The 26443-nt window shown below is 50.8% G+C and overlaps 15 protein-coding genes across 15 annotated transcripts; 6 read left to right on the forward strand and 9 right to left on the reverse strand.

The window, feature by feature from the left end:
• Positions 1-55: 55 nt before the first annotated feature.
• Positions 56-3534, reverse strand: ASPVEDRAFT_90061 (uncharacterized protein; the record flags this gene model as incomplete). Its single annotated transcript, XM_040818720.1, has 6 exons — positions 56-325; positions 382-741; positions 796-1311; positions 1361-1486; positions 1535-1993; positions 2047-3534. 6 exons carry the CDS (start codon positions 3532-3534, stop codon positions 56-58), a joined length of 3219 nt encoding a protein of 1072 aa, XP_040674616.1.
• Positions 3535-4051: 517 nt separating this feature from the next.
• On the forward strand, positions 4052-5763 carry ASPVEDRAFT_418878 (uncharacterized protein). The gene is made up of 6 exons (XM_040812452.1): positions 4052-4689; positions 4734-4830; positions 4876-4958; positions 5012-5250; positions 5295-5456; positions 5508-5763. The coding sequence occupies exons 1-6, from the start codon at positions 4502-4504 to the stop codon at positions 5702-5704; spliced, it is 966 nt and encodes a 321-aa protein (XP_040674617.1). The 5' UTR covers positions 4052-4501; the 3' UTR covers positions 5705-5763.
• Positions 5764-5854: 91 nt separating this feature from the next.
• Positions 5855-6655, forward strand: ASPVEDRAFT_90063 (uncharacterized protein; the record flags this gene model as incomplete). Its single annotated transcript, XM_040818721.1, has 3 exons — positions 5855-6094; positions 6153-6351; positions 6408-6655. 3 exons carry the CDS (start codon positions 5855-5857, stop codon positions 6653-6655), a joined length of 687 nt encoding a protein of 228 aa, XP_040674618.1.
• A 113-nt stretch (positions 6656-6768) lies between these two features.
• Positions 6769-7428, forward strand: ASPVEDRAFT_90064 (uncharacterized protein; the record flags this gene model as incomplete). Its single annotated transcript, XM_040818722.1, has 1 exon — positions 6769-7428. The coding sequence occupies one exon, from the start codon at positions 6769-6771 to the stop codon at positions 7426-7428; it is 660 nt and encodes a 219-aa protein (XP_040674619.1).
• Positions 7429-7849: 421 nt separating this feature from the next.
• ASPVEDRAFT_34985 (uncharacterized protein) lies at positions 7850-9036 on the reverse strand (the record flags this gene model as incomplete). Its single annotated transcript, XM_040810909.1, has 2 exons — positions 7850-8827; positions 8881-9036. The coding sequence occupies 2 exons, from the start codon at positions 9034-9036 to the stop codon at positions 7850-7852; spliced, it is 1134 nt and encodes a 377-aa protein (XP_040674620.1).
• Positions 9037-10018: 982 nt separating this feature from the next.
• Positions 10019-10543, reverse strand: ASPVEDRAFT_57826 (uncharacterized protein; the record flags this gene model as incomplete). Its single annotated transcript, XM_040815386.1, has 1 exon — positions 10019-10543. The coding sequence occupies one exon, from the start codon at positions 10541-10543 to the stop codon at positions 10019-10021; it is 525 nt and encodes a 174-aa protein (XP_040674621.1).
• ASPVEDRAFT_48007 (putative Rho-associated protein kinase) lies at positions 10233-11861 on the reverse strand. The gene has a single exon (XM_040813921.1). The coding sequence runs from the start codon at positions 11452-11454 to the stop codon at positions 10711-10713; it is 744 nt and encodes a 247-aa protein (XP_040674622.1). The 5' UTR covers positions 11455-11861; the 3' UTR covers positions 10233-10710.
• A 501-nt stretch (positions 11862-12362) lies between these two features.
• On the forward strand, positions 12363-13427 carry ASPVEDRAFT_48008 (uncharacterized protein). Its single transcript, XM_040813922.1, has 3 exons — positions 12363-13047; positions 13100-13349; positions 13393-13427. The coding sequence occupies exons 1-2, from the start codon at positions 12544-12546 to the stop codon at positions 13133-13135; spliced, it is 540 nt and encodes a 179-aa protein (XP_040674623.1). The 5' UTR covers positions 12363-12543; the 3' UTR covers positions 13136-13349; positions 13393-13427.
• ASPVEDRAFT_57829 (amidase) lies at positions 13182-14702 on the reverse strand (the record flags this gene model as incomplete). Its single annotated transcript, XM_040815387.1, has 4 exons — positions 13182-13349; positions 13393-14225; positions 14293-14394; positions 14453-14702. The coding sequence occupies 4 exons, from the start codon at positions 14700-14702 to the stop codon at positions 13182-13184; spliced, it is 1353 nt and encodes a 450-aa protein (XP_040674624.1).
• Positions 14703-14936: 234 nt separating this feature from the next.
• On the reverse strand, positions 14937-15808 carry ASPVEDRAFT_34990 (uncharacterized protein; the record flags this gene model as incomplete). Its single annotated transcript, XM_040810910.1, has 3 exons — positions 14937-15185; positions 15244-15508; positions 15567-15808. The coding sequence occupies 3 exons, from the start codon at positions 15806-15808 to the stop codon at positions 14937-14939; spliced, it is 756 nt and encodes a 251-aa protein (XP_040674625.1).
• Positions 15809-16390: 582 nt separating this feature from the next.
• ASPVEDRAFT_90070 (Zn(II)2Cys6 transcription factor) lies at positions 16391-17646 on the reverse strand (the record flags this gene model as incomplete). Its single annotated transcript, XM_040818723.1, has 2 exons — positions 16391-17470; positions 17527-17646. The coding sequence occupies 2 exons, from the start codon at positions 17644-17646 to the stop codon at positions 16391-16393; spliced, it is 1200 nt and encodes a 399-aa protein (XP_040674626.1).
• An 884-nt stretch (positions 17647-18530) lies between these two features.
• Positions 18531-19430, forward strand: ASPVEDRAFT_90071 (HD domain-containing protein; the record flags this gene model as incomplete). The annotated part of the gene is made up of 2 exons (XM_040818724.1): positions 18531-18576; positions 18646-19430. 2 exons carry the CDS (start codon positions 18531-18533, stop codon positions 19428-19430), a joined length of 831 nt encoding a protein of 276 aa, XP_040674627.1.
• A 185-nt stretch (positions 19431-19615) lies between these two features.
• On the forward strand, positions 19616-21254 carry ASPVEDRAFT_145079 (MFS transporter; the record flags this gene model as incomplete). Its single annotated transcript, XM_040808042.1, has 5 exons — positions 19616-19705; positions 19757-19777; positions 19832-19889; positions 19937-19996; positions 20068-21254. 5 exons carry the CDS (start codon positions 19616-19618, stop codon positions 21252-21254), a joined length of 1416 nt encoding a protein of 471 aa, XP_040674628.1.
• A 36-nt stretch (positions 21255-21290) lies between these two features.
• ASPVEDRAFT_156456 (GMC family oxidoreductase) lies at positions 21291-23004 on the reverse strand (the record flags this gene model as incomplete). Its single annotated transcript, XM_040808523.1, has 2 exons — positions 21291-22728; positions 22783-23004. The coding sequence occupies 2 exons, from the start codon at positions 23002-23004 to the stop codon at positions 21355-21357; spliced, it is 1596 nt and encodes a 531-aa protein (XP_040674629.1). The 3' UTR covers positions 21291-21354.
• Positions 23005-23874: 870 nt separating this feature from the next.
• ASPVEDRAFT_57834 (uncharacterized protein) lies at positions 23875-25755 on the reverse strand (the record flags this gene model as incomplete). Its single annotated transcript, XM_040815388.1, has 3 exons — positions 23875-23889; positions 23934-25333; positions 25695-25755. 3 exons carry the CDS (start codon positions 25753-25755, stop codon positions 23875-23877), a joined length of 1476 nt encoding a protein of 491 aa, XP_040674630.1.
• Between the last annotated feature and the right edge of the window lie 688 nt (positions 25756-26443).

Below are 26443 nucleotides of genomic sequence, written 5' to 3' on the forward strand. Positions count from 1 at the left end.
AAACCTACAAGCTAAAACATACCAACAAAATATTCCCCCAAGTCTTTCAGTAGTTTCACTCATATAATGCACCCAGGCACGAGAATTGGTGACACCTCACATACAAGCCAGCCAGTGCACCGCCGCTACTTGGCGGCGCATAGACATTGTGATTAACCTGGGCTCTTGGGAACTTCCCTGCCGCCTCTGCGTCCCTGCACCATGCACTTTGGCACTTGTAGCTCGCGGTATTAACATCTTCTAACGGGGAAACGAGGTCTAGAGTGTAACTAAACGCTTTCACCGGCATCTTGGATGATGACTTGCGGTAATAATCAAGGTGGAACTAATTTCTAGTTAGCACTGTCTTCGTTCACTTCTGACAAGGCCACGGGGGAATACCTTCAAGTAGCGAATATGGTCGTCCCGTATTCCAACGAGCATGCCCACAACGCGTGCATGCTTAACAAAGCGAACTTTGACACAATGATCAGGAACGTCCTTGGTATCGCCGATCTGCGCCTTGCTCCCAGACTCGTAGATAAATTTCAGTCCAACCAACGCTGTTTCGAGGAAATAGGCCTTGACTTTAACAACCCTGTCTCTGGAACCATCGCCCGCTATTCGTTGAAAGTATAATTTTTGCACTGCGTCGAATGGAGGATATTGGTTTGGGAGTAAGGTCGATAGCCGCTGATACTTTGGCTCCACGACAGCACGAACTCGGTCAAAGCAATCATTCAATACCCAGAATATATCTGTCTGTTTCCCAAGTCAATAAGCATGCCGGAGATATCTATATCAAAGTGTACTTACAACTTGCTCCCCCAGACCAGTTCCGTACTCGTGCCTTAAATCTCCACCTGGAAGACTCCCAACCCCACGTGGAATGAATGTTATAGCGCGGGCATCGCTCGTCACGATCTTTATAGCCGAGACTTGCCCCTTTTGCGATTTGTTTACCCAGACTGTCAGGGATTGTACTTTTGCATCTGGCCCGAGCTTCAAGCTGTCATATGGTTGCATCCATTGTCCTATTATGGAGACGCTACTGTCATCGTACTCGAATTTCAATCCGCATATGCTATTTGGGGTTCTAGATCTGCCTTCGATTCCGACGGACGCCTGGATCCTTCGCACGCCTGCGAGAGTTGCATGAGTTTGGTAACTACCGCTATCTGGGTAGTCCGTGAATATTGAAAACTGGGTATCGTATTGTAGACTCTTGTCCAGCGCCCCATGTGGCACTTTGAGCGATGCAGGTGCGGTAATGGCCAGGGGCTCGGATTTTTGATATTGCAAAGCAAGACGACCAAATCGATCTTTGTGTGGCTACCACCAGTTAATATTCCTTCCGCTTCAGCATTCAGGTCATGCGTACCACGTAACCAATGGCAAACCCAGTTATGGCGTACTTAGGGTATTTATTAGAGGACCACAGGACAGTCCTTGCCGATCGTGATTTGATGGCAGCGAAAGTGGCGGTCCGGCCATAATTAGTGGTAAGCTTTGAATGTTAGCTTCTTATCGCATACTGAGGGTAGACAAGACAGACCTGTATTCCAAAAAGTTGATCCTCGCTGAACTGGGTATCATCAATGAGACGGGAATTATCGATAACACCAACTCTGTTTAATCGCTCTCCTTCCACTCCGTCAATAGGGAAGGATAGCTCGCATCCTATCCTGCGCCCAACAAACACCGTGCTTCCATCAGCGTAAATCGCCTCGACCCCGCGGATTACGTCGTCATTCCCCCCCATGTAGAATACGAATCTTGTCAGTGAACATAGGCGGAGACCTTTAGGTCCGCCAAAGTCAAAGTTTACGAGAGGCTCGAATGGACGTGGAGGAACCGGCGGTCGTAGGTCTCCTAAGAAAAGGCCCTGATGCGACGGGATATCATTGATCCACAGGTGCGACAATGCAGTCCGTAGAGCTGGTCGTGGTTTCTCGAGGGGTGTTGGAGATCTTGTCGATAATATGCCAATGCCAAGGGAAACGAGCTTGAAGTGCTTTGCAGATGTTAGGCCCTACAATGCAGAGCTGACAGTAGATTAACACTTACATCTGTTCCTACTACAAAAGCCCATGGCTGACTCGCTGGGACAAGCAGCTTGCCACAGGCAACACCCGCGTCAGTGCTGTCGCCAACCCAGGCCGATGACTCCGAATTCGTGAAATTGAACCTTAGTGCTCTGAGCCCCTGCGCACAGAATGCAATGGAGATTGACACGAGTCTGGAGGTCCGCGGTACTATGACCCGCACTTTTTGAGAGTATTCCGGATACCCAATCCAAGGCGTCTGGGCAGTGTCCGAATCATCCTCAAGCATGCAGATTCCGGACACAAAACGGCGCGAACCGAGGCGAACTGTTGACACTACTATAGTATTGTACTGGACTTGGTCTAATCGTTTTAAGGGGTACATGACCCAGTTGAGCCGACGGCATCCAAGCTCAAGTACCCGGTCTGCATCGGTCGAGGAAATGTGGCCTGAGAATAAATGCTCGTAGTCCACGCTGACATATGCATATGCTCCACCTCCTTGGCTTCTCATACAACGGACGCCGTTCTGATAATATACGGATACGAGAGGAAGCCCGTCTGGCATAGGTAGTCCCATGGCAGCGCGTTCTTCTAGAAGAGCAGCAATAGGCTCTAGAAGAATTCGGATGCGCCTCCGATTGACCATGAACCCGTCCTTTTGGTCCAAATACAACTTGGCAGCAAAGAATATCTTGCGCCAATCCCTTTTTTGCTTGTGGTCCGGAAAGATAAAGTCCATCTCCTGCCCAAGCATGAACTTGCTCTTCCAGTACGACTGAGGCAGCCTATGATCGGCCGCAAGGTGTGCCATGTCTGGGGAAACAAGTCGCATAGTTTCCACTTCATCGTAAGATAGATATGAGAATATCTCGTCCTTCAATTCCGGCGGAAAAACTCCGAAAAGGCGCGCACCTGTCTCAGTTCCTCGCTTCTTTCCTTCAGTGTCGGTAGTTAAGGGCGCGTCTAAGGCATCGAGCTGGTGAGTGGGGAAGGGATGCGCATACAAATGCCAGCCCGATTTAATAGTCCAGGGCCATACACGCATGTCGCGTAATACTTCTGCGCCGTCATAGTCGTGCCCGAAATCGAAACTGGAAGAATTGACGCAAGGGGTCGACCAGAGGAGCGAGAACATAGCGGTCAAGAAGTCCGACTTGAATCTTTCATACATAGGCCCGAGTCTGAGAACCAGTAATTTCCAGCAGGCTTCATGAAAGCCAAAGCCGCCGCTTCCTTCGAATCGTTCGCAGAGCACCCATTTCTTCAGGTTATAGTTGCCGAGATATGAACGATTGCTATCGGCGGGAGCGAGCAGGACGTTATCATCGCGAATGATGCCTATACCGGTCAACACCGCATCTGGATCCTGGGGCGTTTTCCCAGGTTGGATGGTAATCCCCCGCACTTCGGCGAACCATGGCCGAGGGCGCGATAACTCTGGATCATCTGGGAGGAAGGGATCCGGTATTAAAAGAATACCGCACAGCGGGCAGTAAAGGATAGGCATTTGGATAAGATATCAGAGGCATGGCCTCGATGAAAGCACGAATACGAGGATGAAGAGACAGAGGGGAAGAGAGACACGAGAGACAGAAAAGCGCGGAGAAGAAGTCACGTTGTGGTGCAGGGATCTTGCCATATACCACGGGTGCCTGAGGATTCAGGAACCGGCCCCGCACTCCACGGAACCAAACTGTTAACCCCAGTTCCACCTGGACCCGTGGTACTAACGTTTAGAATTGGGGCAAATAAAGGAGCAGGCACACTGCCTACATGGTTCGTCTTTCATAATGAGTGTAAGTCTTACGGCTTGTGTATATATTCAATCCATTCTAATGCAGATTTTGCCACTGCACCAAAAGTGCCAACCCTCCTTGGAGAGCGCTAATACTGACTAATTCTCCCGCTGTCACATTCCTGTTATCATGATTTTACGACAGAACCATGTGCCGAGGAGATACGATAAACCCCATAGCTGCTGAGATATTAAGCAGTATTAAACGATAAATAATAGCGCCGTTGCATGACATACACACGGACCTGATAAAATATATATAACATCAAACACTCTCCCTATTGCCCGCCCGACCAGTATTTATAGTCTCAATATGATTATCGGCAGCAACAACAACCTTCTCCGTGGTATGATCCACATGAATCTGATCCTGATGCACCATGATATCATCCTTATCCCCTAACAAGGCCGCAACCTCCTCCAACGGAATCCCCTTCGTCTCGGGTGCAGCCCAATACAGCAGCCCAAACCCAGCAACGGATACCCTTTATACCAGCGTATCGTTAGGTAAATGCCTAGATCGACATCAAACGGTGGAGTAGAAGTGGGAAATGGAGTACCGACGAGCTGATCTACCGGACATTAATCGCCAGATCGTCGAAGCCCCGCGCCGGGGTTAAATAAGTGGACTTTGAACGCATCTTCTCATTCTGTCCTGTATATGATTTCATGATTCGCAATGGACTTCCCAGGCCGCAAGCCCCTGCCAGCGTTAGACGACCTCCCCTTGCGCAAAGGAGATCCACCATTCTCTGCCTGGGGTTTGTGGGAGAATGCGCAGCTGGGCAGTCTGAACTATCTGAGCGATGACGTTGTCAAAGCAGCTGCAAGGGAGGAAATACAGACTGGAGCACGAGTTGGATTGAAGTATGCCCTAGGATACTATCACGTTATCATAGCTAATTATGAAGCCTCCCTATCGACTTCATCAATCCCTCCCTGCTGGGAAGGGTCCCATTTTCGAAGCATATTCACAACAAGGCACCACGGGTGATTAACGACGATATAGTATGTTTCTATCATTGCTACTCAGATTTCCACTAACGGAGGTAGATCACCTTCAACACGCAGTGCAGCTCGCAGTGGGACAGTTTCCGGCACTTTGCGTACCAAACCGAGGCAAAGTTCTATAATGGGCAAGTATCTCACATTATTACCGTCATATCGTGCAATATTAACAACGTTTTAGAGTAACCCAAGACGACATTCACGCGGATCCAAATACCACCGTCAACGGCCTGGATGCATGGGCGGAGAAGGGCATCGCCGGGCGTGGTGTATTCATAGACTACTTCGACTGGGCCCAGGAACGAGGCATTCAGTATGATGCGTTGACAGACCATCCCATCCCGATAGAGCATGTGCAGCAGATAATTGCGGAGAAAGGTATCACTATCCGGCAGGGCGATATCCTCTTTATGCGGACTGGTATGTCACAACAATACTTGATGCAGCAATTACTGACTATCCAGGCTATGTCCAGGCATACGCAAAATTAAGCCAGCCCGACCGTGAGGAACTCAGCAAACGCCGCGGCTCTCCAGGTCTGGGACAAGGAAAGGAAACGACCGAATGGCTATGGAAGTCCCAATTCGCAGCAGTCGTGGCTGACTCGGTCGCATTTGAATGTTCTCGTATGTCCGGTATACAACAATATCAAAGGATGATGCGCTGATGCTTTATAGCACCTGTTAACCTAGAGTACCATCTACACCCTATCCTACTCGCGGGCTGGGGCACACCGATAGGAGAGTTGTTCGACCTGGAAACCCTATCAGCAACATGCAAGAAGCTGAACCGGTGGACATTCTTCGTAACTTCAGCGCCGCTGAATTATACCGGGGCTGTAGCTTCGCCGCCAAATGCGATAGCCTTTTTCTAGTCTTTACCTACCTGTGATGGCGGAGATGTATCTCCACCCACTACCATATATGACGAAATTGTAACCATCCGGACATTAACCTCCGTACATCCCTGATTAGCTCTTTAAGTAGACCCAGTTACCTTTCATTCCTATCAAATACCATAGAAAATGGCAATCCTCGACGACGACTTCCTGCGCGAACTCGCCATTTTGGCAGCACCGTACCCGCGGTACAAATGGTACATGTCCGCACTGGTCGCCCTAGGCGCCATGAACTACCCCGAAGAGATCCCAAATTTGTACACCCGGCTCCTCGAATCGTATATCCCAAAAGAGGAGCATTTCTCTGAAACGCGAAAAATGCGTGAAGCTTTCACGAAACTTTGCGGGATTCAGGGTGCTGCAAAGGTACCATCAATAAATAAATAGCCACAATGAATACGAATAAGGTAATTAAAGATAACAGACCGGCTCAGCCGTACGCCAACTGTACAACGCAACACCAAAAGACCTCGTCGATCCAACTCTCTACCGCAAAGACGACACCGACGAAGTGGCATTCGTGCGCGGGGAGGAATTCCACGAGCGCATATACGGGCCTAATCCGAGCTACGATGAGAATGCGAATCGTCTTGCAGCGCCGGACTATCATTACATTGTACGGAGTATGTACCTACCTTTAAACCCTCAGCAAGGCCCGTTGTTAGAACTAAAGTGGCAGACTACTTCTACGGCCGCATCTTCTCGTTCGATGGGATACTAGACGATATGGAAACAGGGCAGGTGATAATCTCGTGTCTTATTGGGATTGACTGTATGCAGCAACTGGGGAATCATATGAAGGGGATGCAGTATAACGGGGCGCGCAAGGAGGAGGTCGAGATGATACGCGAGATTGTAATCCGAGTAGCCAGGAAGCTGGATGTGAGGTTTAAACCAGGGAATCCGATTGCTGTGCCGGATGTTTAATTTGAATAATTTAGTTCTGACATTGATCGCCGGACTTGATTGTCCGGCCTCGATGGTCATAAATCTCGCTGCTCGCCCGACTTCCATCTTCGACACAATCCAGATCAGTAATAATGGCTGAGTACCAGACAACAGCTCTTCTATACATCCTCGTATCTCCTGGCTCCAAAACCGCAGGGGATGTCTCCACCTGGCTTAACAGCCCCCTGATACGCAACCTCCCCGGTCTCAAAGCCGCAACAGAATACAACGCAATAGACGAGCAAAAGCCCGAGTTTCTCGCCGTCTACGAACTCACCCACCCATCCGCAGTCCAGCTCTCATCCCTCGAAAGCACCGCAGCATCATCCGGTTTCGAAGTTGAGCTCCGAATCTACAAAATCTTCAGCGCCAAAACATCGCCTCATTACAACGCCCCACCCGGTCGTATCTTCCGCACCCTCGGTCTCCAACCAGGTCCAGCTATGTCAGAGGATGCTTATAACGCCTGGTATGAGCAAGAGCACGTCCCGCTCCTCTCGGTTGTGCCGGGGTGGCTGAAGTCAGCGCGATGGACGCTGAAAGAGAGTATGCAGTTCGCAGCGGACGGGACGCGCAGGTATAAACCGACGTCTCGATATCTTGCGATCCATGAGTATGAGAGCATGGAGTCGTTTTCGAAGCCGGAGTTCAAGACGGCCATAAGTACCCCGTGGAGGGACAAGATCTTGCCTGGGATGGATCGGGAGGTGGATGAGAGGAGAAATTTTACGCCGCGAAGGGCGATTATTTAGTGGAGTTAGAAATTAGATGTTATGATGTGAATAGTCCATACATGAAATCGTCTAACAGGTCTCCGTCCCCCAAGGGTGTTGAACCACTGCTCGTTGATAAAGTCCAGGTCGAGGAGCTCTCACCCGCGTGGCCCTGCGAGTTGAAATTTGTATCATCTACGGATCCTCCGACTCCTTCAGCGTTGTTCAAGACCGTTCTAGGCTTCCACATCCCTGTTCCATGTAAGGAAAGGATTTTCTCTCCTAGCCTTGTCATCAAAGCCTTCAAAATAGACAGCGGTTTCTTCAACCCCGCATTACAACCCTGCTGGAGCTCAATGAGAGCGGACCAATGCCTTACATATACTCAAACTCATATTGTATATGAAGTTTGGTACAGTACAATATGTTATTAGACTGAGGATGTGCGCTCACTCCGATTCTAATAATAATCACTGCCAAAGTAACTAGTAGAATCCGTGAACTGTGAGCTGTCGTGGTAGGTACCTTTGCCGAACCGATTTGATCTAAATCTTCCGCCCTTGATGGTATCCCTGCACGAGGCACAGGCCAGCTTACCACAGCCAGGACACTGGAATATGAACCTTCGAGTAATGGATGAGCAACGGCTGCAGGAGGTGCGAACATCAATTCGGCTCCACCAGCCTTGGTGATGGCATGTGTTTTTATCGTGGAAATTCTGCTTTTCTTCACTCTGACCGGAGTTTCGCGATCCACTGGCTCCCTGATCTCTGTTTGGATACTTATGTCGCCTGTTTGCTTGCTGGGCCTGTCTTTCTTGTTGTTTTCGAAGTTCCTCCGCCATTCTCCTCGTCTCTTGGCGAAGACACTCTTCTTCCATTCTTCTCTTTTCTCGTGCTTCTCTGGACTTCTCCGTTAGAACCTCGAACTCTGCTGATGTGATACTTCTGTGAATAGCGCCAATTGCGTTTTCGAGGCTTCGGATGGCTGCTATTTGTTGCTGGGCCTTGCTATCTTTTATACTCCTCGCTGCGATTTTCTGAAGCCGATCACCGTCTCTTTTCATTCTTTGCTCCTCTGTTTCCTGGTGACCCTGAAGTATCGAAGTAAAATATCCCCACCATGTCGCCTTGCTAGATTGCTCTCTTTCGATATTTTTGATATCCTGGTCTAGGCCAGCTATCTCGCCATGTAGCTTTGCCAAATGTAACCGCGCCAGATGCAAGTCGGCTTCTTGCCTGAGCAACCGACTCTCAAGGTCTCTGATTCGTAACGTTAATGTTGAGACTCTATCTGTCTCCTTGTGAGTGGCAGCGTTGGTTGAATTTGTGGACTGATTTGCTTGAGGTGCTGTGTGGCTAAATTTGGTGAATGTATACTGAGCGTCGTAAATTCTACGGGTTTCAGGGTCCACGAGAGTTGAATATGCTTCCTGGAGCTAATAGTATTGTTAGCCGACGCCGGACCATAGATATGTGGGGATGTATGTACCAACTGGAATTCAGAAGTCGCGGTGGAGCTAGAGTTTTTGTCAGGATGTCTAATTCTTGCTAGGCGCTTATAGCTTGTCTTGATGCTGTCGATATTTGCTGCTTGTGGGATCTTAAGGATTTCATAATAGTCATGCAGAACTCGGGACGAAGACATTATGGTTTAGTCATGTACTTGTGGATATTCTTTGCGGCTTCATCGACCAGCTAGCTCTTCGAAACAAGGGATCAGGTCCACATCGTAGGGTGGGGTGGCCGGATGATTCTGCCAACATTGTCCGCTTACTTTCTGCCAACAACAAGCCGTCAAGGTCGGTAAGTGAGGAAATACGGCATCATTCTGGCCATTCTCAAGAAATATACTCTCCTTCTGGAGTTGCCTCTTAAATCTTTATCTGAAACCTCATTGCTTATGTATCTCCTTGGACCAAGATTCTGTGGAAAGTTCAGGACTTGCTCCATGGTTTGAAGTCTCTGTGGATCTTAATAATACGAGGACTGGCTTTAACCTACTTTGGTGCAAGCGCTAGAACTCAGAAGGTTGCAGGCACATGCATTCTCCCACTTTTCATCGCAGAGCTGTTGCCGAACCCTCTTACTGTCGACACGATGATGCTTAATAGGGCTTGTAACTTGAGTTCAAATATAGGATGCTAGTAGTGTTCATCGGCCCTAGCTCGCCTATTTCGAACGGCTCGCTGGTGCAAGGGATCCAGATGATGGGAGTGTATATCTGGAAATGCATTGACAAGATGCAATCCGAAGCTATAAAAAGCCTTACCATTCAAGAAGCAGCGACAAGGGATTACTACACGCATATCCAGAAATTTCTCGAACGAACAGTCTGGGTCGGAGGGTGCCGCAGCTGGTATAAACGCGGAACAGTGGATGGACCTGTTGTTGCGGTATACGGCACTATATCGAAGCGCTGAAGAATCCGCGCTGCGAAGACTATCATATTGATCTTGTTTCTATGAAGCGGCCGAATCGCTTTGCGTATCTTGGGAATGGGTTTACCATCCGGGAGACGAAGAACGGGTCTGTGGCTGATACGCAGACGCTGAATTTCGACGAGTATTGGAAGTTGTTTGTTTTGCCGCAATTATACGATTAATCTCTATTTTAGTGATGATTATCCTCTAAAACTCATATCCAAGCCTTCTATAATCCTCCTCACTCAAGGCCTCCCAAAGCCCAACCCCCCTCCGCCTCCGCCAATTCCTCTCTGTATTCGTGACATGTCCCTTCCAGTATGACGGCCCATAAAACTTCCTCGCCTCATCTTCCGTCCTCCACCGAAGAATATCATAATCGCTTTTGGCCGTCATCTCCGCATCCCGATTCTGCGAGTTCGCCGAGATATCCTCCAGGACATATACATTCACCCCCTGGTCTCGGAACTCTTCGCCCCATGCTTTATCCTCCCCGAAAGTCATAAAAATTGTTATTCGGGAGGGTGAGATAGGATACTCCAGGAGATATTCCAAGGCGTCGGCGTCAATGCCGGATGTGATGGGTCCGATGACGAAATTGTGTCCGAGGGAGATTGCGGTGTCGATGTGGGGTTTGTAGTGCGTTGTGAAGTAGCTTTTGTCTGGACCTGTGTCTAGTGGGCCAGATATGAATGCTATTTGGGGGGTTTGGCTCGGTTCTGTTGACGCCATGGTCGTTGTTGGATTGAAGAGAATCGAATTGTTTGTCGGTGCGGGGTTAATTACTGCCACGAGTCATGTTGCTGCCTGCTCAGTATAATTTACAGGAGGCCCCCGAACACAGAAACCGAGTGAAGTCGTCAACATCACTTGATATCGGCCAATGCAATACCAGAAGTCTATACTGCTCCAGAGCTGTGCCTATACCACTCAAGGGTGAACCCAAGATGCTCAGGTTCATCTGAAGAGAGCACGGAGAGGAGCCCGCGTTTTTCCAGCTCCTGGCAAAATGCCCTTTTTGAAGAGAAATCCTCTTCCAGGTGGTCTTCATTGCCAGAGTAATCACCATCAGATTCCCTTCCATTGGGTGCGTCGTCGTTGATCTTTTGCCGCATAAAAAGCGTCTCTGTGTGCGCGGCCAATTCCGAAACTGTGGTATATTTATTGTGCCAGCACTTGTCGATGATGTTGTCAATCAACGGGTCACTATTCAGTTTCGGAAATTCCATGTTCTGGAGTAGCTCTACAACCTTGGGTCTATGCTCCTTGGGATCCTCGGTAAAACAGACATCTCCATAAACCTCAAAACCGTAGTTTATGAGATAATACAGCGAGCCGAGGGCGAACTGCTCTGTTCGCGGACCCAAGAGGCCGGAACCTCCAGGTCGACCGTGGACGGTGTCGTTACTATTGAGAAGCCTTCCATATGGGGCCAGGCAGGCCTCAAAATCCGTCCCGATTTCGGCCGTACAGTCAAAATCGGATATCTTCAATCGGTTGCGGTCAAGTAGGATATTCTCAGGTCGTAGATCACCATGAGCTAGGTTGAGTGATTCAAGGAAGGAAGCAGCTTGGGCGAGATCATTCATCCATTGCTTCCGGAGTAAAAGAGGCTCCAACTTCTCCACTTTAGCAACTATCATAGTCGTCTGGTCCCAAATGTGATTGTCCTGTATCCTGGAAGACAGACACCCATCTCATAATAGTCAGTAAGACGGAGATAGCAACTGCCCCTGGAAGTCGTACCTCTCATGTATTCGAAAAAAATACCACAGTCCGTATATAAGAAACATTGCACTATCGAGGGGTGTAGAGGATGACGTGCAAAAGCCTCATAAATCTTGAGTTCTTTGTGAAATTGCTCTCTTGAGGATTTCCTAGACTTTGGGATCTTGACCACGATAGAAGGCCGGACCTCATATACAGACGAAATGCCCCCACTCCAGACCCAGTGCACGCCAGGAAATCGACGCTGGATATCCATAAATATGAGACGCGATAGTTTTGAGGTATGCAATAGGGGCAGAACAGGAGTTGGTTGGGCTGCTTGGCAGGTCGTACACGGATTAATTGTCCACCGGTCTGGGCTGATGTGCGTTGGCTTGTAACCTGTGCCTTTTATTCCACTAGCAGGATTGGTGTCCACCATATTATGTCTCGTGGCGAGCTTAGAGAAAATCTAATAGGTTATTCAACTTAGAGACTGGGTGGTTATTTCACTTTTTTTACGAGAAAATAAAGATGTACATGCTGTCTGATTTCTCAGTCGAGATAGACTGTTGCCCTCTTACACTAAAGACAAATCACGTATACCGGAGTTCTCCCAGTCTGCTTTGCGCAGGGCCACGCATAACGGTGCCCTTTTCGCCGTCACCCAGTTACTCCGTTCGAGTACGATACAGTGTCAAGAAGGCTTAGCACACCCAAGCTTAATCACAAGCTCCCAACACGGCTTGGCCGCTTTAGATCAGGAGCTTATTCCGGAGATGGCCGTTTCAACTATATATCTTGCAACCGTCCTGGTAATTTAGGTTAACTCCCTGAATATCCTTGCGTATTGCAGAAACGTAGTTTTGCCTAATGTCGTCTTCACCCCGTGTTTCGAATAGGCCGTGTCCCCATTTGCCACGGAATCACTCTTTTCCTTGCTAAACACTCAATCCTTGCCTGTGTTGGATGGTATATATACAATACCCGCCAGAGATCACCATCCAAGCACCAACACCAGCAAAATGATTTCCAAGCTGTCCCTCCCCCTGTTCCTGCTCACCCTGAGGGCAACCGCCCAATCCACAACCCCAACAACAACCGCCCCCCTCCCCACCCTCTCCCCAGACTGGTTCTTCATCCGCGCCGTCGAAGAGCCCAACTACCACAGCTACCTTCAATCCTCCCCAACCGAAACCCCGGGCATCGCAGTCCTAGACGCAAACACCAAAGCGGGCCAATTCAACATCATCTCCGGGCAGCTCGTCTACCAGCTCTCCGGAAATGGGTCGTTGTATATGAACGTCGAGAACCCCGCCGACAAGACGCAGCGCAAGCTCACGACATCGTTTAATAAAACTGAGAATGCGTATGGCGAGTTCGCGTTCCAGGGGGATACAGTGACGTGGAGCGTGGAGGATATTGACCGTCCTAATACCGGGGCTTGGCTGGTTTGTGAGAAGCAGCAGCTGTTTATTAACACTGGGTCTTATGGGTATGAGACACCGGAGGGGTGTTCGGATGCGACGGTAATTCTCCTTAATCATTTGTGTTTGAATTGTGCTGACTGCATGACTATAGATCCATTCGTATGGAGGGTCCACCCCGGATGTGTAGTGTCTAGTATAGGATATCAATGGAATATAAGTTTTGCTGTCTATTTTTATAAAGATGACTTCCACCCTCCCTCTTCCTCAAACACCTTCCCAACCGCCTCAGCAACATTCAGTAGATGCTGGTCATGGTATCTAGCTGCGACTAGGGTCAGACCTATAGGCATTCCATTCTCGCCCCCGAAGCCAGGAACAGTCACAACAGGGACATGCAGTGCCTAAAAATTAGCCAGTGCAGCAATATAAGGAAGCTTAACGTACCGTCCAGATCCGATTAAACACCGCACTCCCCGTACTCCCCAGCCCCAGAGGCGCCTCATCAGGGACACTAGGCGTAAGCAGTGCATCATATCGATTCGCAATCTCATCAATACGCGGCCTCAGCATCGCAACGCCATCGAAGGCCTCCAGTTCCTTCACGCGCGTAAGACCAGACACATTCTCCACAGCCGCAGATAGCTCGGGGTGGATCTGCGTCTTGTCCTTGCGATATTCAGAGAGGAAATTCACGCGGCCCTCTGCAGCCATGATCTTGACATGCCAGTCGGGCAATTTATCAAACTCAGCAGGAAGTTGTACCTCCTCGACCACAGCGCCGTGTTTCTCAAGCAGCACCTTGCCCCTTTCCAATGCATCGACCGTCCCGTTCCCAGCAGAATCCCAAGCGGGACTCTTCACAACGCCAATCCTCGCCCCTTCCAGCCCTTTAAACCTACCCTTGTCGTCAAAACCGTAATCATCCACCCCCAAAACCCGGCCCAACAGCCTCAAATCCCCAACCCCGCGTGCAAAGTAACCGACCGTATCAAGCGTAATCGCATAAACCTTACACCCCTCGCGACTCACGGCATTCCAGGTCGGTTTGAAGCCGTAAACCCCATTAAAGCTCCCAGGCCGCACTGTACTCCCACCCGTCTGCGTCCCTAATGCAATCGGGATCTGGAAATCCGCTACAGCGGCTGCAGAGCCGGAGCTTGACCCGCCTGGTGTGCGAATTCCAGCACTATCAGTGGCACTAGAGTTAGATATAGAATGTGGGTTCCGGGTAGCAGGCCCGACAACCATCGCGGCGAATTCGGTCGTTGTTGTTTTTCCTGCTTTGTTAGAATCCCAAACACATCACACTGGAAGGTAGGTAGGATAGTGGGTTAGGAGGGGTACCGAATATAAGAGCGCCCGCAGCACGCAGACTCGCGACGACGGCAGCGTCAACGGCGACATGGCTATCCTTGTATAACGGCGAGTTATGCTGGGTTGGCATGTCTATCTGAATTAGTATCCTAATACTAAAGCAAGGCAACGTAGAGGAATTTGTTCGTACCCTTGGTATAGATAACATCCTTTACGGCAACTGGAATTCCATGCAACGGACCGCGCTGGGCAACGGGGATTTGATCGAGTAGCCGGGCCTGTTGCAGCACGGCGTCCGGGTTGAGATGGACCCATGCCTTGACTGCGGGGTCGCGCGACTCGATTCTGGAGAGTAGCGCGCGGGCGTACGATTCGACGGTGAGGGTGTTAGATTGGATGAGCTGGAGGGCTTCGGTTGCGGTGAGTCTGTGTGGCTCCATCGTGGTGGTGGTGATGGTTGTTGGAGAGAGAGAGAGAGAGAGAAGTGGGGGATTTATGGTCGGAAGATCCCCGAGATTGTCCTTCTCCAATTCCTTTATCTTATCAGGCAGTGAAGTTATGCACTGGACTTTTTATTCGTTATGTCAACAATGTCTTTCTCGGACTAATTGTATGTTCATGGAATAACAAGTTAACAACCCTAAACACCAAGTATATAACAGCTTAATCACCATCTAAACCCACCCACCCCGCCTCGAATCATGCCCATTCCCACCTTTAGATGAAGAAACACTCCTCGTCCAAACTCCCACAGCGACCAGCACAGCCGTCGCACCAACTCCAGGCAAAAACCCCAGCACCACCCGAACCGCCAGATTCCCCGTCGTCGCATTCAAGTCTGCGCGCTGCGTACACTGCGCCACGAGGGAGTACACGAGCTGGATCTCTTCAATCAACAGCGCGACAAGCACACCATATAGGAGCTGCAGATGCCTTAATTAGCTTTTTCTTCCGGGTATTAATGTTTGACGGTATACATACAACACTCCCCTCCTGCGCTGTTGCGACGTTATCACTTCCATCCTTCAACGTCCACAGTGTCCATAGAAGCAATATACCCCAGCCAATCTCTAACAGAGCCATTCCGGCTTTGAGATGGGTTAGATCGCTAGACTCGGGGTGTTCTCCTGTCAACCCTCCTGCCCCGGTTCCAACGAGTGCGACGCCGGTGACGATGAGGATATGGAAGACAGCCATGAATGCGTATTCGAGGCCTTTATTCAGTGTTTTATAGCGATATGTCCTCCTAAAACAAATATTAGCATTATCCCGTCAAATACGGCAAGAAAGATAAGGAAACGCACGCCTCGTGCAAAATCCCATCAAGCGAGAGCAGCATCGGGGACAGCCCAATGCTGGATATAATCTGCGCACTAGGACCGGAGTTGCTGATGGCCATGCCAGCACCGGTCAGTCGCAGGATGCAAAAGATAAGCAGGAAGCCCCAGCCTAGGAATCCACGACGGCCATGGCTGTAGATGAGGTAGAGGACTGGGAGGCTGAGGAGGGCAAAGATCGCGAGCTGGGCGGCGTCGAGGGCGCTCATGTTGTAGTAGTAGGTGTTATAGAGAGAAGATGATAATAGAGACTCTGAATGAATGAAGAACGCAGAGCTGTTTGAGGCATTTAAGTATTTCTGTACAGATACTTCTGCTGCCAGCTGCGACTGATCAGCCACTACTAAACGAAACCGAGAATGCCTGTCAGAGCCATCAAATCAGGTCCTTTAAACTGTTGAACTGCCTCGTCGATATGTGTTGTGATTTGCTGCTAGAATCCACAGTGGATCATCTCACAGCCCCGTGAAGGCTTAACCAGCGGTTTCCGTCTCGTTGAGTAGTGTCAGCCCCCAAATAATCATACCTAGTCTCTAAAGAGTATCCAGGTCGTAGTTGTTCTGTGAATATTGCGCCCCGTAAGCCACACCGTTCAAGATGTGGATCATCCAACGGCTGTGCTATCCCTGAATTTCCTGATCCTCTGGTAAAAATCAGCGTTGCACGCCCACTTGGTGGATGGCAAGACTAACTCGTGGCTATGTCTGAATCATGGAATACCGCAAGCCTGGTAGTCTTTCAGTCCCACGGTCTACGTACCAAACCTAGAACAGGCGAAAACATCACAAGAGCTATGTAGATTGTTTATTACACATCCGACACCGCCGGCTAACAACCTCAACCGGCCACTCCATCACACCCTTCCACTCCGGCCCAAGCATATCGCGAATGGCAAAGACATCTCTATGCCCCGTATGTCCAATCCACCACCAATCACTCAACGGCGCAGCCATAGCAAGCAGATGCGCTAGGACAACCAGTGCGCGCGGCCGTTTTTCTTCAACAAGACCCATAAACCCAGCCGGCGCCATCAGGGGAAAGACCATGATATGTCGCGCGGTGATTTGTAATGACTCGTCGGATTCCATGACTCGACGGGTGGCGGTTATATATCGGATTGTCTCTCTATACGTTTCCATGTCCTCACTTGCCGAGTCGGGCAGGAGATAAGAAAACAATTCCAAGTCCTTTTCCGTTAAATTCGCAACTGCATTCCTAACCGGCGGGAAACTCTCAATGATAGACCAAATTTTAGCAGCGCGGTTGTCTCTAATCGTATCAAGGGCGATACGGAACACCGTCTCGGATCCCCGGACAAGGTGCATCCATTCCAGCGGCGGTTCATAAGGCTGCAGCGGGCGATCGTGCAGTGTTGCAAAGACATCAATGAGTAAAAGCACCGTCGTGAAACACGCCGCGTCGGCGATATCTCTTGTAATCCGCTGGACGGAGAGTCTGTGCTCGCGGAGCGCCTCTTCGAAGTATTCCCGGTGAATTGCTAGCAGGTGGGACTGGCCTGGCTCGGACTTGGCCATGTGGAGCGCGGAAATTGAGAAGATGACATGCAGTAGTGGTCTGTAAGTAAATGCCAGTCGGGGGACGTCGACCGTCCAGCATTCTTTGATATGTGGCAGATGGGTCCATGGTATTGTCGAGGTAGTTGCTACAGTGAAGTGATGGAGGAGTCGGAGCTCCAGATACTGATCGCGGTTGGAGTTTGACAAGGCAGGCTGCCCTATGGGTTCGGGTTCGACAGGGATGAAGACCACTTGGGCAGGTGGCGCTGCTTGGCAGGACCCTTCAGACCTGTCATATACACACGGTACGCCATGTCGGTGACAGTCTCGACAGACAGGACGGGTCTCGTCGCACTGCCTGTCAGTCAGTCGCCTTAGGGCTGAAACGGTGAACCGGGGTATATCTGTACCTTAACTCTGCGACTCCGACATCGCTGGCACCCTGTACGAGACTTCTTGTGCGCAAGACGAGGAGGCCTGCGTCTTTGACTTTCCGAGTGACCTGCAGTCTGTGACGGCGCTGCAGACATTATGCCAGCCACCGACCGGCATGTGCTTCATTGCCCTTTGCAATATCCAGGCAGCTGCCGAGAGCTCTGCGGTGGAGATCAGCCAGCTTACTAAGTGATATCTGCCCCTTACCTCCAAAGAGTAAGAAAGAGTTATTGGTTCCGGTGGACCAATTGCTCAGCCAGCCACGATGCGCAGGCCAGTCACCACCACAATCCGCTGGTGATCGTGTATCCTTCGCGTCCCGCTGGCATCACCCTAGCCCTAATAGGAAGCTATTTGCATTCCAACAGAATGTTCGTTACCTTTCCTCCACGATTCCCTGAAGGTAATATGCTTGTAGTCTTTCGTTTGCCTGGGCTGGTATGTCGTCATTCAGTTATGGAATATACTTCACATTCTCGACTCTTCCACATCAGATCTTAGCTGCTTACTGTTTCCTGTGTACTGACGTGATCTTGCTTTGTCCAACATCTGCGCCAAGATAATAATTGGACCCATCCAGGGTCTGACGCGACACGGCATATTCTCGCTCTCCTTGCATGCCAGCGCCCCTTTCTCTAGCACCATCACGCAAGCAAGCCTGGTCAGTCGGACACTCTAGTCACCAGTCTGACAGTCCGAGTCAGTCACAGACAGCCCTCGATCAGCAGAATTGGGAATCGACGATCTAGATCGACATGATCAGCAGATTGCCAGACCAAGGCCACGGCATCGGCGGTGCCCAGTCCAGCTGAATGGTTATAGACCGCGATCGTCTGCGAACCGAATCATGTCACATTCTCCAACCTCGTGGCCGCACACCAGCCAAGGAACACGTATCTTCCTCTCACTTCTTCACCTCGTCCTCTCTTCATTCTCTTCTGTTCATCTTGACAGTTGACACTCACTCAAGCCCAACACCATGGGCTCTATCACACCCTCAACCCCAGAGTGGGATCCACGAACCGGTACATCAACTCTATCACCTCACTTAATTCTCCCATCGACATTTCAACTAACAAATTTACCCATTACAGTGCTGTCCACCCTCCCCAACCCACCCCCCGAAAACACATCAACCCCCATCCCCTTCTTCCACCTCCTCTCGCGCCTCAAAACCACCAAACGCGAAGGCTGGCAACAAGTACACCTCTCCCACCATGGCGAATCCATCGCAGACCACATGTACCGCATGTCCATCATGACCATGTTCTGCCCACCTTCACTAGCCACCCGCATCTCCATCCCGCGCTGTATCGAGATGGCGCTCGTCCACGACATGGCAGAATGTCTCGTCGGCGACATAACCCCACTCAACACAGACATCACCAAGACGGAAAAGGCAAGGCGCGAAGAGGCGACGATGCAATATATCACGGGGCCTTTGTTGGGGAGTATACCCGGCGGTGGAGGACCAAGGGGGGCAGAAAGGATGATGGAACTGTTTCGCGAGTATGAGGATAATAACACGCTGGAGGCGCGGTTTGTGCATGATGTCGATAAGCTGGAGATGGTGCTGCAGACGATTGAGTATGAGCGGGAGTTGGGCAGGGATTTGGATGAGTTTTATCATGTCTTGGGGAGGATTACGTTGCCGGAGATGAGGGAGTGGGCGGAGGTTTTGATACAGGAGAGGAGGGATATTGCTGAGCAGAGGGATACGTATGTTAACGGGGTCAACGAGCTCAAAGGAGTCAACGGAGTCAATGGCCACGCAGCGCAGGTGAATGGTGTCAAAACAGTCAACGGGGTCAACGGAGTCAATGGGATGAACGGGGTGAACGGGGTCAGCGGGCATGAGAACGGCGTCAATGGAGTATAACCTGCTATCAGTACATCTCGGGTTAAATCTACAGCTACACCGAGTATAACCAGTTATACAATTATCTCAACCAAACGATCTACATTGGCTGCTTACGTAGAGACCCACCAACCCTCACGCTATGACTTCAGATTCATAAATTGAATTTCTGCGTCGTTCCTGGCGAACCTCAGTCAACAACTGCAATGTATACCGATGCTGGATACAGTCCACCTGCCAGGTGGAGGTCCTCAGAGGCGTTTATCACTTTTGTAGTCTCCTTCGCCATTTTCACAGTAATCCCCCTTCACCACCGATAACTCAATAATAACTAACCAAAGGGATAGGACCTTCTCCTCTATGGACTGGTAGGTATTCCAACGATAAATACGGAGTCAGTACCAGCTGGACTAACCCTATAGCTCGTCCCGGTCATGCCAACGGCTCTCCACGAGCGCGTTGGTCTTCCTGCAGGCGAGGGTAAGCACATCCCTACCACAGCCAGGATATCAACTAATACATCACAGAACAAAGATGGACATCAATCCTGCTCGCCCTCTGCGGCGCCGGCCAGCTCGCATGCGCCCGTAAGTACCACCCAAGCCTGGACCTACCCACATTCCCATTCTCATTTCCATTCTAACCCTGAATTAACAAGCAATCGCCGGGTACATCGCCGACCTAATCTCCTCCCGGAAGTGGCCTTTAATCACGGGTCTGCTCTTCCTAGGCGCCTCCTGCGTCCTGCTCTGCATCGGGACGACCCTCGGTCTCTGGATAGTAGGCCGACTGCTGCAAGGCGCCTCGGCCGCGGTGGTCTGGGCGGTTGGATGTGCGCTGCTCGTGGACTCGGTTGATAAGAGCAGACTGGGACAGGCGCTGGGGTATCTTGGTATGGCGATGATGTTGGGCCCGCTGCTGGGGCCGTTGCTGGGGGGTGTGATATATGCTTCTGGCGGGTATTATGCGGTGTTTGGGTTGGCGTTTGGGCTTGTTGTTGTTGATATTGGGTTAAGGTTGGTTATGATTGAGCGGCGGGATGAGCCTGATCCTGCCACTAGAAGGGATATTCAGGATGGAGGGGACGGTGTTCCTGCATCTGAAGATTCCCCTCTGCTATCAGAACACACGGCACCCCGATCTCTACCTACAGAAGCCGAAGGAGATAAACCCCAGCGACCACCAGCCCTGCTCATCCTCCTCAGCTCTGAACGCATGTGGATAACAATCTGGGGCTACTTCGTCGGCGCGGTAATAATGTGTTCCTTCAACAGCATCCTCCCGCTCTTCGTGCGAGATACCTTCAACTGGACTCAAACCGGGCAAGGACTTATTTTCCTCCCCCTCTCAATCCCGAATTTCCTCGGGCCGTTCTACGGGTGGGTTAACGATCGGTTTCCACATTCTAGACGGTATGTTGCGGCAGGTTCTATGCTTGGTGTTTCTATATCGGCTGTTCTGCTGCGGTTTGTTACGGGGGATACGACGGGGCAGAAAGTTCTTCTATGTGTCCTGCTTGCTCTGCTGGGCTTGAGCCTTGCGGCGTCTGACCCGCCGCTTTTATCTGAAGCTGCGTTTGCTGTGTCGGAGCAGGAAGAGAGGCGGCCTGGGATATTCGGGGGTTCTGAGCCAACGGCACTTATGTATGGGATCCTTAGCGCTACCTTCTCTGCTGGTGCGATTGCGGGATCGTTTCTTGCTGGCCTGATTAAGGAGGCTTATGGATGGAGTACGGTGACTTGGGTGATAGGATTAGTTGCTGGGGTTTCGGTGCTCCCGATGTTGCTGTGTGTTGGGGGGTTGTGGATTCCATGGACTAAACAGCCTACGCTTCCTGAGGAATAGGGGGGGTCTATTGATGGAGTACCCGATGACGTACGTCGAGTCACCTTCGCATTGGTTGTGAGAACTACAATAGACGATTTTAGAAAATGATATGTATTATCTAATTATCACCTATGGCACCCTTGATCAGGTCCGCCGCGCGCTCAGCAACGCCGTAAACCGTCGCCATTGGATTCGCATGCGGAATAAGCGGGAAGATACTCGCATCGACAATCCGCAGGTTTGTTGTCCCGTATACCTTCAAGTCCTGGTCGACGACGCCTCCATGTTCCTTTGGGAGCATGGCGGCTGTGCCACAGGCGTGGTGTGCCGTGCTGGCCATGGATTCGCGGAGTGTCGTCTTGAGCTTCGCCAACTCGGAAGGTTCCCGAGGGGATTGTAAAAGCGGTTGAAAAGCAGGAGAAGAGAGAAGTCTTCGTAAAGCCTGTACATGTCGCGCCAGGAATTCGATGTCTAAATCGTTGCTGAGAAGGCGTGGGTCAATTATTGGTGGAGCGCCAGGGTCTGCAGATCTGATGTGAACGCTGCCTCGGGAGAAAGGGAAGGTGAGCATCACCACAACAATAGCCAGGTTTTGCATCATGCCGATAAGGCTATATGCGGATGCCTCATTCGGGGACTGGAGCAGTGATTTGATGACTTCCTCATCGCCATTCCATTCCTGTTTCTGTTTGAGTACCTCGGTTATATCATTCGGATCCAGCTGTCTAAATGCCAGTGCCTGGATTCCCGGTTTCACATCCGCAAGGTCAGGATTGTCCTTTAAAGGCACTGGTATTACTCCCATTGTGTGATTTTGGAGGTTCTCGCCTACACCTGAACTATGCAAGACGGGCGGGATTCCCAGTGACTTCAATCTTTCCGTGTCTCCCACGCCAGACAGCTCAAGCAGTTTCGGAGTATGAAAGGCGCCAGCAGCAAGAATAACTTCTTTCACTGCCCCAACCGTCACACTCGATCCCTTATAGTCGACCTTGACTCCGGACGCAGTGATACCTTCAGAAAACAATATTCTCTTTACAGTAGCTCCAGTGACGATGGTCACGTTTGGACAAGCACTTGCAACAGCACCATACGTGTTATCTGCACTGCTGCGAGTTCCAGTTGCAGGGTCAATCGTAGCTGTAAAGGGCCTCACTCCAATCGTCCTCTCTTCGCCCTCGAAATCCGTTGCCTTCAGGTAGCCTTCTTCCGCGTGGGCATCAATCCAGGCCTGCACGAGGGTATTGTCCACACCGTCCACCAGCGTCGGCTCCATGGTCTTGATTACCCCTTCGACTGCCTTTCCCGGAACTGTGTACGACTTCTGCAGATACGGCTTGAACGTCTCCCACGTCCAATCGGGATTTCCAAGTTTCGCCCACGCATCCATTCCCGCCGGCGACGGCGATGTCAGTACCAATCCGTTGATCGTAGAAGATCCACCAAGCACTCTCCCTGCCGGATGGTCCAGTGTCCGGTTGTTCAGACCTCCCTATGCATTCGTCACACTTAGGACAGCTCGGATAAAGGTAGTTTTCATTCACACCTGCGGGGTAGTCCGGGGTTTCCAGTCCAGATCCGATCCACTAAGTGCTCGCCAGACAAGCGGGTCGCGGACTTCCGGGTCAGTCGTTCGATCAGGGCCACTTTCAAGGACCACAATGTTGACGTTTGGGTCTTCTGACAGTCGGGATGCAAGCACCAGGCCGGAGGTGCCCCCGCCCACTATCACGTAGTCGGCGGATTGTGGGAGAGCGGCGGGTGCCATGATGTACCACGCCTGTAATGAATTGAATCAAGGGTAGGGTTTGTAGGAAAGGTGGGGGAAGGCGAGTCTTATATGGCAGTGACACTCTCCCTTGCGTTAGGCAAGTCAGTCCCACGCGGTTGCCCTTTCGGGAAAGTAAATCGCAACTTCCCTGCAGTTGAGGACACGCTTACAGGTATAAGCGTGTCAACCTCAAGGCCTGTGCCATTCGTTAAACTGGGGTCGAGCTCTTGACCCGCTATGAGCTGAACGCCAGATCTCGTCAGCCCAGCAGCATCCACAGTCCTAGGGAATAGCGCATCACTATCAGCGTAAGTTTACGTCAGCTGCGCAGGATGGAACTGCTTTGGGAAGCAATTAGCCCGCGTGAGAGAGCTTGGCACCCAAGTCCTATGGGTGATCTTCGATGTCGCAAAGATCAATACTGCAATGAGTCTGTGCCCACGCCAACGATGTCAATGCCAGCAACTGTACGACCCCACCCTAGCATGTGACAATATCCACATCGATGGTCATAGACGCCATTATAAGTGCAGGCCTTAGCTGCCATCGGGATGCAGATGCGTGGTTTGATTGGGGAAGCCATGAATATTGTTATCAACTTGGCTTCCAATGTTTCCTGGCAGAGCTAGTCCATTGTAATACTGCCTGAATTCGCAGAAAACCGACGAAAGGGGATCATCCTGCGCCTCCGGAGCCCCCGTTGATAGGACGTGTGTATAGTATTCCCTAAACTCCGCAAGAGCCTCTGGCTGCTGCCAGGACCACACCACGTTGGCGTCCTCCGCGACAGTGGCGTCTGTGAAGGTTGCATCCGGGTTTGGGATATTCCACGGGCTGCACAGTCCAGTCGAGAACAACCGAAACAAGTCAAGGCTTTCGCACCTACCCAGCTGGGCCGGTGACTGCGGATCCGCCGGGTCAGCTACGGTCTCAATGCCCATTCCTCGCTTAAACATCCCGAGCCATTCTGCATTGTCGGCTGGTGTTTGATTCCAAGGGTCGTCATCGCCAAACAGGATATGGCGGCCCGCGGTATGGATCATGCTGTCGGTAACCGTCTCATTGGAGTCCTGCGCGTTTCGGACAAAGTTGGCGAGCTGCAAGGTAAAATATTCAAATGATGACGGATTTGACGCAGCCGGGAGCCGCGGGTCGAGGAACATATTGTCCGCTGTGTTTAAACCCTCCGATTGGCGGGACGCGCTCCATGGATCCAGCGTCAACGATTCCTCGCCTATCAGGTAGGGGGGCATGGAATTTTCCGTAGCTAAAGCTACCGACGGGTCGAGGCCCCTGGATCCCCTCCAGTCCTTCATTCGCGCACCATCCCGGAAGTGCTGCGCAATGTGTTCATTCCGTTCTTTCCATGAGACAAATCTCTCGCCACACAGCCCGCACCGAGAGTTGATTTGATCAACCTGTGCCTTCCAGCTATTCATCGAAGGTAGGAATTGATTAATTCCATGCACAAGGCGCAAATGTTGAACGAGGTGGTCTTTGCGGTAGAATTTCCGCAGTACCTCCGGCTTTTCTCGACACCTACTATAACTGTGGCTCTCGATATGGCTCTCTGACGGATTGGGCTGATCACAGAACACGCACCGGGAGGTACCATCAACACCTGTATAAAGTGGGCCATCCGGGGAGCAGGTATAGCTTTCCAGTGACAGATGCAATGTCTTTTCATGCCGTGTCCAGTCGTACTTGGTGCGGAATGTGTCTGTGCAAAATGTGCATTGGTAGGGCCGTCGTTCCGGTACTGCTTTTTCCGCTCCTTGTGGGAACACAGCCGCGCGCTTTCTGCGTCGTCGACGCCGGGCTACCGACTCGGCGGAGTAGAACCGGGTGAAAGACCCATTAGAACTATAGGAGCCTCGACTGCATGCAGACGACGCAGATTTGTTTGAGATACCGGATCCAGAAGCATTGGACGACGCGCTTGATCGAGCATCGCTGGGTGTTGATTGCTGCGATGACCTGAAATTGCTGTCTTGATATGACGTGTGGCCACTATCAAAAACGGCACCCATGATTGCATCGAATGAAGCAGCCTCGGCCTCGGGAGGCGAGTTCCTCCATCGCTCCAGCGGGCTCATAAATGAAGATGGGGCTGGGCGGCTGATATCGATGGGTCCCTGGGAAGGCACCGGTGTTGGAGCCCGGGGAATGCCCCTGTTTTTTCGTCGGCGTCGAGAGTTTGCAAACCACGTATTTACCTGACTGACTGTTAGGCCGGTCTCAGCAGCTAGAGATGCCTTCTCCTCCTTGGATGGATACGGATTGTGGTGGTGTTCGTCGAACCAGCATTTCAAGACATTCACAGCGACTACTTTCGTTCCAAAGCGGCGTGACTCGCGTGCTACATTGGGATTGGGGGAGAGCGCATCTGATGAGGTTGAATTGCCATGGTCCAGGATAACCCCTTCGCCGTGGCCGTCTAGATCGATATTTGTGTGATCGGCGACAGGGGGATGCCCCGTCTGATCTGGCCCCACTAGCAACATTCCGGTCAAGTCATCGTGGGCCAGTGAGTCGGTAAGAGGGATCTCTTCTGGAACATCCGTGAAAGAGCCGGATTGCATTCCTTGGTAATGCGATGGGAGCAGGATGTAGTGGAGGCGACAGTTGGAGTCAAGAAGATGAAAGTCAAAGTGCAACGAGAAAGTTGGAGTTTAACATGGGGTCACGTGGCCATGTCACGCCCTTGACATTTCCTCTTTGGGACACCCGGTATCGGCACCTTTCCATGTGTCAGTAAGCTGTGCTACTTGTGGGATTCTATAAGAATATGGTTGGTCTCAATTTATTACTTGCCTAAAGTATGATGGTGATCTATATTTGACGGCTGCGCTTGACCTACACTAAATAACTGAACTAAATGTGAATATATATAATCCATGATGGCAATATCTACCGATGGCACAAGATATAGGTAAAGTGAAACAACATTTGTACTTAGTCGGACAACATGCTACATGATAAATTCTTGAAGGCGGATCAAAGCTAAAAGCGTATAATATTGGTATAAACAGTATAAAACGGCTACGCCCAGGGCCACTACAGGGCTGATATTCACATTTTTAGTATAACAAATTTCTGTTTAATCTTCCCGGCTTGGCTCCCGCACGGTCGTAGATAGCCTTCCGGTACCGACTTGAGAGATGTGGAGAATCAGCTGGCCATCTAGCTCAAAGAACCAAGAGATCCAGGGCTCTCAAGGCGCTGACCATGTAGATCGACCAGTAAGGCGGGGGAACCCCTCCTCGGCAATCACCGTACGTGTAATGTCATCTAATGGGGAGGTGGTTAGACCGTACAAGGCTGGAAACCTGCAGTGTACTGACGAGAGCAGACAGTGTTACGGATAGAAATTGAAGTCGTACAATTTTGTCCAAATGGGCCAAGAATAACTTAGAAAATGTCAGAAGTCAAATTT

The sequence above is a fragment of the Aspergillus versicolor genome, assembly GCF_001890125.1.
Source record: "Aspergillus versicolor CBS 583.65 unplaced genomic scaffold ASPVEscaffold_17, whole genome shotgun sequence".
Taxonomy (NCBI): Eukaryota; Fungi; Ascomycota; class Eurotiomycetes; order Eurotiales; family Aspergillaceae; genus Aspergillus; species Aspergillus versicolor.

Bases quoted from the DNA above. Each gene is read 5' to 3' on its own strand.
- ASPVEDRAFT_418878 (XM_040812452.1), top strand. From the start codon at position 4,502: ATGGACTTCCCAGGCCGCAAGCCCCTGCCAGCGTTAGACGACCTCCCC. The intron at 4,690-4,733 runs GTATGCCCTAGG...CTAATTATGAAG, and splicing joins GGAGCACGAGTTGGATTGAA to CCTCCCTATCGACTTCATCA. The intron at 4,959-5,011 runs GCAAGTATCTCA...ACAACGTTTTAG, and splicing joins GAGGCAAAGTTCTATAATGG to AGTAACCCAAGACGACATTC.
- ASPVEDRAFT_48007 (XM_040813921.1), bottom strand. From the start codon at position 11,454: ATGATAGTTGCTAAAGTGGAGAAGTTGGAGCCTCTTTTACTCCGGAAG.
- ASPVEDRAFT_48008 (XM_040813922.1), top strand. From the start codon at position 12,544: ATGATTTCCAAGCTGTCCCTCCCCCTGTTCCTGCTCACCCTGAGGGCA. The intron at 13,048-13,099 runs GTAATTCTCCTT...GCATGACTATAG, and splicing joins AGGGGTGTTCGGATGCGACG to ATCCATTCGTATGGAGGGTC.